The 13,332-nt window shown below is 37.7% G+C and overlaps 1 protein-coding gene across 6 annotated transcripts in view; it reads right to left on the reverse strand.

Moving 5' to 3' along the window:
• The window catches only part of atp8b2 (ATPase phospholipid transporting 8B2), a 117,936-nt gene that overhangs the window by 61,120 nt on the left and 43,484 nt on the right, over nucleotides 1–13,332 (reverse strand). For all 6 annotated transcript variants that reach the window (XR_009822184.1, XM_062029897.1, XM_062029898.1 and 3 more), the window contains 2 exons: nucleotides 8,234–8,322; nucleotides 7,965–8,161 (listed from right to left, as the gene is read on the reverse strand). Coding sequence is in view for 5 of the 6 variants with exons in the window: in XM_062029897.1 (XP_061885881.1) it covers nucleotides 7,965–8,161; nucleotides 8,234–8,322 (286 nt within the window). In the remaining variant the exon portion in view is untranslated. The remainder of the gene's footprint in view (nucleotides 1–7,964; nucleotides 8,162–8,233; nucleotides 8,323–13,332) is intronic.

Consider the following 13,332-nt stretch of genomic DNA (forward strand, 5'->3'; position numbering starts at 1 on the left):
AACTAGCGTGTGGAAACGATAAAATTGCATGTAGTGGGCGTGCTACATTTGGATATACAGTTAACAAAAGTGCAAAAGTGGCGAAGTCCGCCATATTTAGATTCGTTTTTTTTGTGTACTACCTGCTGAAAGTTTAATCAAAATCCGCCCATAACGTTTTGGGTTTTGTTGCTTACTAACAAAGAGACTGACAGACGGATAAATTAATTGAAGGATAATTAAAATGGCTGCAAGAGGGTTCACTCTTTGCATCAGTATCAACTCCTAAGAGGGAAACGTAGTGATCCCTCTTATCAGTCATCCAATGTCTTTGTCTCTGTGGGTGGAGGCGTGAATGGTAGTAGCATAGATACAAAAGTTCAGCCTAGTAAGGTAAAATCTGATAAAATCAATCAGATCACCCCCAAAATTGAATCACTTGATCCCATTTATGACGTTCCTGAAAGTTTCATCAAAACGGCCGATAACTTTTTGAGTTATGTTGCTAACTAACTTACTAACTGACAGATGCCGGCAAACACATAACTTCTATGCGGAGGTGACTATAAACTTTGCCATTCCAGGTAACAATGGGCCTGATTTCCTAAAGATTTGTGTGTACTAAAACATGTGCAAACCTGATAGCACACGCAAAACTGATCTACTAAACATGTGCAGAGTGGATTGTGTCTGTTAAAGGGGAACTGCACTTTTTTTTGGAATTTTGCCTTTCATTCACAATCCTTATGTAAGACAAAAACCCGTTTTTCTTTTTTTATGCATTCTAACTAGTAAATAAATGCAATCAAAAATGGAGCTTATAGGAGTTGCTCTGTTCTGCCTATAAAGGGCTCTAAAAAAACAACTTGAAACACTTTCATCAACGTTTCATATACACGCTGTAAGAATATATGTCATATAGTATCAGACACATTCATAATGACATATTTACGTATTATGCTCATTTTAAGCATACTGCGGCACTTTCATTTCAAAAACACATCACAACTAGAGATGTCCGAAAATATCAGACTACCGATATTATCGGCCGATAAATGCTTTAAAATGTAATATCGGAAATTATCGATATCGGCTTCCAAATTATTGGTATCGGTTTCAAAAAGTAAAATGTATGACTTTTTAAAACGCCGCTGTGTACACGGACGTAGGGAGAAGTACAGAGCGCCACTAAACCTTAAAGGCACTGCCTTTGCGTGCCGGCCTAGTCACATAATATCTAGGGCTTTTCACACACACAAGTGAATGCAATGCATCCTTGGTCAACACCCATACAGGTCACACTGAGGGTGAGCGTATAAACAACTTTAACACTGTTACAACTATGCGCCACACTGTGAACCCACACCAAACAAGAATGACAAACACATTTTGGGAGAACATCCGCACCGTAACACAACATAAACACAACAGAACAAATACCCAGAACCCCTTGCAGCACTAACTCTTCCAGGATGCTACAATATACACCCCCGCTACCCCCCACACCTCCACACCTCAATCCCCGCCCCCCCCAACCCCGCCCACCTCAACCTCCTCATGCTCTCTCAGGGAGAGCATGTCCCAAATTCCAAGCTGCTGTTTTGAGGCATGTTAAAAAAAATTATGCACTTTGTGACTTCAATAATAAATATGGCAGTGCCATGTTGGCATTTTTTTCCATAACATGAGTTGATTTATTTTGGAAAACCTTGTTACATTGTTTAATGCATCCAGCGGGGCATCACAACAAAATTAGGCATAATAATGTGTTAATTCCACAACTGTATATATGGGTATCGGTTGATATCGGTATCGGTAATTAAGAGTTGGACAATATCGGAATATCGGATATCGGCAAAAAAGCCATTATCGGACATCTCTAATCACAACGTTCGTTTTTTCTTTCGACAACGTCACGGACTATTGCTCACTGCAGACTTCATAAAACATCACTTATTTTACAATGTCTGCTTTCACTGGGATGCCGACGTTAGGATGTTTAGATGAAAGATGACTCATAATCCTCACGAAGGGTTAAAAAAAACAGTGTCTTTCGCATGCCTTTCTCGTCATATCCTGGTCTAATTTGGCTGTCAAATTTTTGCCTTTGTTTGTTTACTTACTACTAAAAGACAAGTTGTCTTGTATGTTCACTATTTTATTTAAGGACAAACTTGTAATAAGAAACATATGTTTAATGTACCGCAAGATTTGTTGTTGAAATAAAGCCAATAGTGCAATTTTTTGTGGTCCACTTTATTTAGAAAAGTATCAAAGTACCGAAAAGCATCGAAATACATTTTTGGTACCGGTACCAAAATATTGATATCGGGACAACACTAGTACACACAATTGTAAAGATTGCACACGCTGTTTACTGCGTGGTGTTGGGATCTTAGTAAATCAAGCCCTAAGTGTATCAATATTAATATCAACATTTCACACGTGTCTTACATTGTTTTACTTTTTTACTTTCTTTCTAAATTTTACATTTAGACATACATGAATAAGACTGACTCAACCCTTGGGACAAAGACTGACTTTTTTGTCTATTCAGTGATTTTTTTGCTGTATTTCTGGCCATCATTATCGTATTGTCACTCCCTTATACATTATTTTTCCTAAGGGTGTGTTTTCATGTTAAATTGATACATTTCCATGTACAATTATTTCACAGGTCTATGATACAAATGCAGTTATTCAACAAGAATACCACATATCAAATAGTACATAAAAATCACTTTTCAGAGGGCATAAAAACATTTTGATATCACATTTTTCAAACAACAAATCTCTCAATCCACTTCAGCACTAAAGACAAATACCAAACATGTAATGTATTTTTTAAAATCTTTAATTCAACCCTTGAAATGCCTTTTAATCAAATGATGTCACAGTTTTTATTTAGTATTAATTTACAGTGCAGGCCAAAAGTTTGGACACACCTTCTCATTTCAAGGCGTTTTCTTTATTTTCACGACTATTTACATTGTAGATTGTCACTGAAGGCATCAAAACTATGACACCTGTGAAGTGAAAACCATTTCAGGTGACTACCTCTTGAAGCTCATCGAGAGAATGCCAAGAGTGCGCAAAGCAGTAATCAGAGCAAAGGGTGGCTATTTTGAAGAAACTAAAAAATAAGTTATTTCAGTACATAACACCACATGTGTTCATTCATAGTTTTGATGAAAATAAAGAAAATGCATTGAATGAGAAGGTGTGTCCAAACGTTTGGCCTGTACTGTATATTAACAATATTGCTAATACTTGGTTAATATTCAGGTCAGAAGATGTGAATGCAGTATTGTTGGCGGTTTTTTTTAGAGGACTTTATAATACACTCCTATTAGCTGCATTGTTCGCATACTGGCCATATTTTACGACCTGGAATGCATTAAAAAACATGTGTTCTTGTCTTACATAACGATTGTGAATGATATGTAAACGTCCAAAAAAAAGTGCAGTTCCCCTTTAATGTATCCCGTTGAGCATTTACGAAACAATTAAACCATTAGTAACAAATAAGACCGACCTACAAAATGGAAATAAAGAAAACGCATTGAATGAGAAGGTGTGTCCAAACTTTTGGCCAGTACTGTATATAAAAGGTATTTTATTAATTGACAACTGTGACATTATCTAAACAAAAGGCCTTCAAAATGGTCAACATAAAAAAAAAAGTACAGATGTCCGATAATGGCTTTTTTGCCGATATCCGATATTATCGAACTCTTAATTACCGATTCCGATATCAACCGATACCGATATATACAGTCGTGGAATTAACACATTATTATGCCTAATTTTGTTGTGATGCCCCCCCGGATGCATTAAACAATGTAACAAGGTTTTCCAAAATAAATCAACTCAAGTTATGGAAAAAAATGCCAACATGTCACTGCCATATTTATTATTGAAGTCACAAAGTGCATTATTTTTTTTAACATGCCAGCAGCTTGGAATTTGGGACATGCTCTCCCTGAGAGAGCATGAGGAGGTTGAGGTGGGCGGGGTTGGGGGGCGGGGAGTAGCGGGGGGTGTATATTGTAGCGTAGAGTTAGTGCTGCAAGGGGTTCTGGGTATTTGTTCTGTTGTGTTTATGTTATGTTACGGTGCGGATGTTCTCCCGAAATGTGTTTGTCATTCTTGTTTGGTGTGGGTTCACAGTGTGGCGCATATTTGTAACAGTGTTAAAGTTGTTTATACGGTCACCCTCAGTGTGACCTGTATGGCTGTTGACCAAGTATGCTTTGCATTCACTTGTGTGTGTGAAAAGCCGTATATATTATGTGATTGGGCCGGCACGCAAAGGCAGTGCCTTAAAAGCACGCCCCCAATATTGTTGTCTGGGTGGAAATCAGGAGAAATTCGGGAGAATGGTTGCCCCGGGAGATTTGCGGGAGGGGCACTGAAATTCGGGAGTCTCCCGAGAAAATGGCAAGTATGACTGGGAGACGCAACTACTCTGTACTTCTCCCTACGTCCATGTACCACTCTGTACAGCAGCGTTTTAAAAAGTCATAAACATTACTTTTTTAAACGGATACCGATAATTTCCGATAATATCGGACTGCCGATATTATCGGACATCTCTTTAAAAAATTAAAAAACAACATTATAGTTTGATACTTTTGTTCAGAACCAAAGTTTGAGAAACTTGAGCAAAAAAGTCAAAAAAATAAAAAAGTTTGGCTTTGAAGATAAGTAAAACTGAATATCCTCAAAGGGTTAAATAGGTTCCACTTTATCATTAATTTAACATTCTATCTTTTTCCTTTTTGCATTTGTGCTTTTGTCTTTTTTGCTTGTTTTTTAAATTGTTATTGTTGTTGTTTTAGGATATTCAGAGGCTCAATGTGGGATGTACATTTGCTTGAGGTCTATTTTGGACTTGCAGTGCATCTGGAAATGATTCACTTTTTCCAAATTGAATTGTATTACAGCCTTATTCGTAAATGGAATACATTCATTATACAGATAAAACCCCATAATGACATTTTTTTTTGCATATCTATTTAAAAAAAAATAAAAAAATCACGTAAGTATTCACAGTTTTTTCTCAATACCTTGTTGATGCACCTTTGGCAGCAAATACAGCTTCATATAATTCTAAATACGACGCCACAAGCTTGGCGCACCTATCTTAGGGAAGTTCTTTGCAGAACCTCTCAAGCTCCATCAGATTGCATGGGAAGTGTTGGTCTTTATCTAGCACAGGGGTGTCCAAAGTGCGGCCCGGGGGCCATTTGTGGCCCGCAGGTCATTTTTTAACGGCCCCGCGACACATTCTAAAAATACCATAAAAAAAAACAAATAAACGTGGTATAAAAGAGCAAACAGGTGAAATGTAACAAGAAAATGTTGCAATGTTTACTCTAATAACACAAAGCTGCCATGTAGGCTGTTTCTTTCTTTAAAAAAAAAATGTAATCAAAATCAACGTCATTATGAATTATTGACCTATTCAAGGCTCCAATTACGTCACATTAAATATTTAATAAATAATGATAAATGGGTTATACTTGTATAGCGCTTTTCTACCTTCAAGGTACTCAAAGCGCTTTGACAGTATTTCCACATTCACCCATTCACACACACATTCACACACTGATGGAGGGAGCTGCCATGCAAGGCGCTACCAGCACCCATCAGGAGCAAGGGTGAAGTGTCTTGCCCAAGGACACAACGGACGTGACTAGGATGGTAGAAGGTGGGGATTGAACCCCAGTAACCAGCAACCATCCGATTGCTGGCACGGCCACTCTACCAACTTCGCCACGCCGTCCCCGTTATATTAAATATTCCACTTTGAGATATTCTTTGGGGAAAATGTTGCATATTTTGTCTTTGCCATATAAAAAACTGAGCTGTTTTTTAAAAGAAGGGCCTAAAACGAACAAACAAAAAACATAAACAACAATAAAACTTAGAATTGACGGACAGATCTGAAGCTGATCGAGATTATTGTGCTAAAAGTAATCAGTAAAAAGTATAATTTATTTTTTAACACTTTAATGAGTAGGACCCTTTTGGATCCCCAATAATTTTAGTGGGATTTTTTTTGTGTGTGTCATTGCTCAAAAAATTTCAATATTGTTTTGAGTTATTGACCTTTTTAAGGCTCCAATTATTTTATAATCTCAAATATTCCACTTTAAAATTTAATTGGGGGAAAATATTGCATATTTGGTGGGGGGTTTTCCATAAAAAACCTGGGATTTCTTTGACAAAAAGGGCATACAACTTAAATGTTTAAAAATGTTTTTTTGACAGATAGACCTAATGTTGATCTAGAGATTTAAACTTTGAATAATAATAATAATAATAATAATACTAAATAATGACACATTTTTTATATTTTTTTGACCAAAACTCTTTGGGTTCACCGGGATCAAGCCTGAGTGGCGGCCTAAATGTATATTTTTTTATACATTCATTGTATTGGTTTTTAAAATAAAAAATATCAAAATGGCCCCCGCTTGCTTTGATTTTTGATTTTTCAGTGTGCGGCCCTCAGTGGAAAAAGTTTGGAATCCCCTGATCTTGCATGTCTCTTTTCATTGCTGCAATCATCTTAGTCTCGTCAGAGAGTTGACCAAGAACCCGATGGTCACTGTGTCAGAGCTATAGCATTCCTCTGTGTGAGAGAGGAGAACCTTCCAGAAGGACAACCATCTCTGCAGCAATCCACCAATCAGGCCTGTATGGTATAGTAGCCAGACGGAAGCCATTTCTTAGGACAAAGTTTGCAAAAATGCGCCTGAAAGACTCTCGGACCATGAGAAACAAAATTCTCAGGTCGGATCAGACAAAGATTGAAGTCTTTGGCGTGAATGCCAGGCATCATGTTTGGACGAAACCAGGCCAATACCATCCCTACAGTGAAGCATGGTGGGGATGTTTTTCAGCGGCAGGAACCGGGAGACTAGTCAGGATAGTGTCACGACGGGGTTTTCGCAGCTTACTGCGGGGTTCGTTCTCCCAAAGTACAGACGGACTACTCCGGGCAAAGCGTGCAGGTAGAAACATGATTTATTCCTCAAGAAATCAAAGGAGTACAAAAAACAGAAAGCGAGTCGACAGAACAACGTGCCTGATCGCACTCGAAGCTAAAAGGTACACTTAGCATGGACTATGGACAAGGAATACTCACGAAACTGTGGCATGAAACAAACAAATTTCACGTTGACAGGTTGCATGGAGCAAACACTTAGCATAAACTCCAAACGAGACATGAACCTACGTGACTGTTGCATACAGCAAACAATGACGCCAGACGGAGCGTGGCGAGCAAGGTGAATAAATAGCTCTCTGATTAGTGGTTGACAGCAGCTGAGCGTGGGACCACTAACCAGAAGCAGGTGAACCCAATTAATCCCCATGGTGACCACAAACAGGAACTATAGGAGTCTAAAACTAACAAAACATAACAAAACATCATATCATGACAGATAGAGGGAAAGATGAATGCAGCAATGGTCAGAGACATCCTGGATGAAAACCAACGCTTCCTGTCTAATCTGATGGAGTTTGAGAGGTGGTGCAGAGAGGAATGGACAAAAAGGAATGGGCAAAACTGTCTAAAGATAGGCGTGCCAAGCTTGTGGCATAGAATCTAAAAAGACTTGAGGCCGCAATTGCTGTCAAAAGGGCATAAACAAAGTATTTTACAGCAGATATATTTGCAAAATTTAAAAAAAAAAACTTTTACATTGTAATTATGGGGTATTGTCTTTAGAATTTTGAGGGGAAAAACATTAATTGTATTCAATTTTGGAATAAGGCTGTAACATAATAAAATGTGGAAAAAATGAAGCGCTGTGAATACTCTCCGGATGCAATATAAGAGCTTGTTTTGTGCACACCAGTGTTTGGATCTGCGCGTTTACTTTAGACTAAACAAACGTACCAGCTGAGCAAACACACCAAACATGGTAAGTGTGTCAATGTTCATTGGTCTTGCATGCAGACTACCTCCTCACCTGACATAGAGAGAGATGGGCACCAGAGTGTTGAGGATGATCACATAGGACCAGAAGGCGAAGAAAGCGGAGAAGACAACGATGTCGACTGGAGGTTCCCACGATAGATAATTCTGAAACCGGGAACCGACCACTTGCTCCCACACTGCGTTGCCTATAGCTAAAAACATGCACATACACACCAGCAGGCCAAAGATCTGGCAAGACAAAGAGACAGAGATCATGTCCTGAGAAGGTTGTGAGATGTGAGAAAGAGAGGTGTGTCCTACCCAGAGGACCAAGGTGTTCATCAGAATGTCGATGCTGGCCCGTTTAAACTTGGTGGGACCGCTGTTCTGCATCAGTTTGGTGTCTGGACCTGAGAAGCAAACAATTAGATTAGGGTATTTTTTTCACTAATTTTGGCATTGCTCCAAAAAGTTTTGCTGCAAAAAAGAATTAGATAGGCTGCAATTAGAGATGTCCGATAAGATCGGGCTGCCGATATTATCGGCCGATAAATGCTTTAAAATGTAATATCGGAAATTATCGGTATCGGTTTCAAAAAGTAAAATGTATGACTTTTTAAAACGCCGCTGTGCAGAGTGGTCCACGGACGTAGGGAGAAGTACAAAGCGGCAATAAACCTTAAAGGCACTGCCTCTGCGTGCCGGCCCAATCAAATAATATCTACGGCTTTTCACACTCACAAGTGAATGCAAGGCATACTTGGTCAACAGCCATACAAGTCACACTGAGGGTGACCGTATAAACAACTTTAACACTGTTACAAATATGCGCCACACTGTGAACCCACACATTTCGAAAGAACATCCACACCGTAAACACAACATAAACATAAACACAACAGAACAAATATCCAGAATCCCTTGCAGCACTAACTCTTCCGGGACTCTACAATATACACCCCTGGTACCCCCTAACCACCCCCCCACCTCAACCCCGCCCCCTCCCCCAACCCCACCCACCTCAACCTCCTCATGCTCTCTCAGGGAGAGCACGTCCCAAATTCCAAGCTGCTGTTTTGAGGCATGTTAAAAAAAATAATGCACTTCGTGACTTCAATAATAAATATGGCAGTGCCATGTTGGCATTTTTTTCCATAACTTGAGTTGATTTATTTTGGAAAACCTTGTTACATTGTTTAATGCATCCAGCGGGGCATCACAACAAAATTAGGCATAATAATGTGTTAATTCCACGACTGTATATATCGGTATCGGTTGATATCGGAATCGGTATTTAAGAGTTGGACAATATCGGAATATCGGATATCGGCAAAAAGCCATTTTGCACGCACCAATACTCCATCAGTGTTGGTGCTAGGAATTTTCAAAATGGGGTCCCAGTTACCCCATCAAGTCACAAAAATGGGGTCCCACAGTAAATTTTTGGGGTCCCACTTTTTTGCAACCGTTTTGAAAACAAATGATAAATGTATGCATTATCCTGTTATATCTCACATTCTATATTGTGTTTTGGGAAAAGGTTGTTGTCAGAAAAATTGTATGTAAATTATCAAAAAACTTTCCGTTCCCTGAGTTCCCAGTGAACAGATGAAAGCTGTCTTTGTTGCACCAAGCCAAAGGCTGGGAAAATTCCGCTGTGTACGATGGGAGGAGACGGGAGGGGTTATCTATTGTAATCCAAGACTTGCCCAAGCTCGATCCAGGACCAGCCCAAGCCTGAGGCATATTTTTATTTTGTGTTAATGTGACCGAAAACAACGGCTGTTTACATACCTACCATTCCTTTAGAAACAGCTGTTGTTGTGTGAATAGGGAATATCCAAATAAAAGAGGAGACGTAAACCTTTTTTCGTCAGAGCGTGCTGGAAACTGTGCAAGAGTACAGACCAGATGTTTCTCCTCAAATTGAGCCTGTTTATTTCCTTGCTTCTTGTCTTGTTTAATAGATGTCATGGATGTTTGAACCTGACAGTTGTCATAAACGTTACTTAATTCATTAAAAATAATACAAAATAAATCAAATTTTTATGCATATGTAAATGTATTAATTCTTTCACTTCTTTCCTTCATGGATCTAAACCTTACCGCTGCTGGTATTTTTTTCTATATTTTTATTGTAATATTTTCAGAATGTGTTTGTTCTATTTTTGGCCAAAGTAAGACAAAGAAAACAATCTGAAGTTTTTTTTGTTTTGTTTTTAATGCCATGATTTTAATAGTCCGGCCCGCATGTGCACAGATTTTCCTCCATGCGGCCCCTGAGCTAAAATGAGTTTGACACCCCTGTAATAGGTCATATTAGTTAAACTCATAATGGTTTATACATTACCTTTGTTTTGTTATCAAAATAAAGGTTATATTAAAAAATCCATCTTTAAAATGTATTTTATACTCAAAAATGAACAATTCACGTATCCGTAACTACTGTTGGCAATTTTTATTTGTACTTGAAGTTACCAATATCCTACAAAATGGTTTAAGAATTAAAAAACGAAAATAAAAAACTCGAACACAACTTCTTCCTAATGTCTTTTAACAAGCACCTTGTTGGCTAAAACATTTTTCAAAACACAGGTAATGTCATATACTCTTGGTAGTGAACCCCAAGATGTAGAGATGGCAGGTGTAGCGCAGGAAAACATAACTATAGGAAACAGGAAACAGGATAACAGGAGACAGGGAACAGGAAACCATTCATCGAGCCCTGACTGGAGGGCGAGGCAGGCATAAATAGCAGGCACTTGATTGACAACAGGTGTGTCCAGGCTGCCAATCAGCAGCAGGTGAGGGGAAACAGCACTCAGGGAGCCAAGCAGGAAATTGAACTAAAATAAGAGCGCTGACAGGAAATAAACACCAACCAAGGAAACTCGACGTGAATGTGACGGATTGTCACAGGTAAGCTATTTAGCTTGTTAGCTAGTCACGTTCTAGCATGATTTAGCACAAAATACTCAACTGCCTTTCACGCAATGTGTTACAAGAGTGATGAGATCTTAAATAACATATATTTAGGAGATCAGTTTCACTATGTTTTTGCATTTTGATTAAAATGTCTATGTAGGAAATTATAAATAGCTTTTTTTTTCCAAGACAGCCATATCCAATGTTTTAGGTGATTGGTATGTTCTATATTAGTAATTCCAGAACCATCCGACATGATTTTACAGTATGTAGCTGTTATTTGTTGGTCTGTATTTTTCAATTAAAAATAATAAAAAAGGATGAATAAAAATAAATCAAATTCAATCAACTTTAATCAACAGTAGCTGTTCTAAAAGTTACTAAAAATGTTAATAATGTAAAAAAAAAACTTAAATATTTTCTTTAAATATCTCTAAGAAAAGTTCCTAAAGTCTTTGACCACTTTTCTGTCTTCTTTCCATCTAAAGCAGGGGTCGGGAACCTTTTTGGCTGAGAGAGCCATGAAAGCCAAATATTTTAAAATATATATCCGTGAGCTATATAATATTTTTTTAACACTGAATACAACTAAATGTGTGCATTTTTAAGTAAGACCAACATTTTTAGAGTACAATAAGTCTCTTATTCTTTTTGATAGCATTGTTATTCTGAAGCTAACCAATAATACATAAAATACTTCTTACCTTTAATGTGACGTCTTGAACAGGTGCGGTAGAAAACGGATGGATGGATTAGAATGCATGAGAAAGTTTTATATTTTGAACATTATTTTTAACACTGTGATTACCAGCGGAATTATTCATTACTTATCGTGTTCAACTATGTCAGCTAAGATTTATCTGAGAGCCAGACGCAGTCATCAAAAGAGCCACATCTGGTTCGAGAGCCATAGGTTCCCTACCCCTGATCTAAAACATACCCAGTTAACACATTAATTCACTTTTAACACCAGGCGACTGTAGGAATATTTTAACCTTAACTGTTGCTAGCCAAGCTATAGTTAGTTGGTTAGCTTGTCACTTGCTGGCATGATTTAACCAAAAAATTATTAACTGCCTTTGATGAAAATTGTTACAGCGGTGATGTCATCTTAAATGACAGAGTTTTAGTAGATTAGTTTTAGTATGTTTTTTTGCAGTTTCATTAAAATGTGTGCATAGGAAATTATAAATAGCCTAGCTTTTTCAACGTTGACATATGCAATGTTCCGGGTGATTGGAATGTTCAAGGTCAGTGATTCCAAAATTGGTCCGACATAATTATACATTTTTCTTAAAATTAAAATGTTTTCATAGAAAATCCAAGCCATATTCGACCAAAAATACAAAAACTAATCTGTCTGAAAATGAAAGGCCGTATATAAGTGTTATAATGAAGGCAACACATGACATAAGTGTCTATATTAGCTATAATAGCCTACTATCAAATGGCTATGTGTCGCAGGCTGAAGCAAATCTTTGTTGACAGAAATGTTGAAATTTAATAATTATTCTACACATTTTTACAACATAAGAAACTATTAGTAAGTCAGAGGCTACTCAGAAGGTGAGATAATCCTGGAAATTACTGGCTTTTAATGGCCAAAGGTATAGATGTGTGTGTCCAAGTTAAGTAAACTGTCTTCGTTTAATAGATTTATTACAATCTTTGGCAAGCTAGGGAACGTTTGCTGTGGTCTGGAACAACATGGCACACAAACAACTATCTGAAATGCAGCCAATATTACATACAGATAATGTGTCATTAGACATGCAAAGGTAAATTAAATATACAGAGGACATAAGTAAAGGATATTAAATGAGCTCAAATATACCTACAAATGAGGCATGATGATGCAATATGTACATACAGCTAGCCTAAATAGCATGTTAGCATTGATTAGCTTGCAGTCATGCAGTGACCAAATATGCCTGTTTAGCACTCCAACAAGTCAACAACATCAACAAAGCTCGCCTTTGTGCATTCACGCACAGTATAAAACTTTTGGTGGACAAAACGAGACAAAGAAGGAGTGGAAGATTTTACATGTAAACAAACTGTTGCGTCACAGTCCACTCTATGGTGAGTTTAACAACCGTCAAAATTAGTAGGACAAAACGATGTTCACCAAATACTCTCATCAGTGAAGAATACACACAAACATATTAAACAGTGGGCTTTCTAACAATAGGGAAGGTTTGTGTCATGTTTGTCCTCAAACAAAAAACATGCGAAAACAAAGAAAGGTAACACTTTTGTATGGGGAACATATTCTAAGTAACACAGACTTAATATAGAGTTATTTGGACACTAGGGGAACATATAAGGGTCAGGGTTACTAATAAGCAATAATTATGAGGTTATTGAGGGAAGACTCTTAGTTAATGGCAGGGAAGACTCTTAGTTAATGGCTTACTGGCTTACAGTCATTGGTAGAGCTAAGGATAATATTTGAATATTGTTTTTAATATTGTTGTGCAGCACTTTGGAATCAT

The sequence above is a fragment of the Entelurus aequoreus genome, linkage group LG20 (genome assembly GCF_033978785.1).
Source record: "Entelurus aequoreus isolate RoL-2023_Sb linkage group LG20, RoL_Eaeq_v1.1, whole genome shotgun sequence".
NCBI classification, from domain to species: domain Eukaryota; kingdom Metazoa; phylum Chordata; class Actinopteri; order Syngnathiformes; family Syngnathidae; genus Entelurus; species Entelurus aequoreus.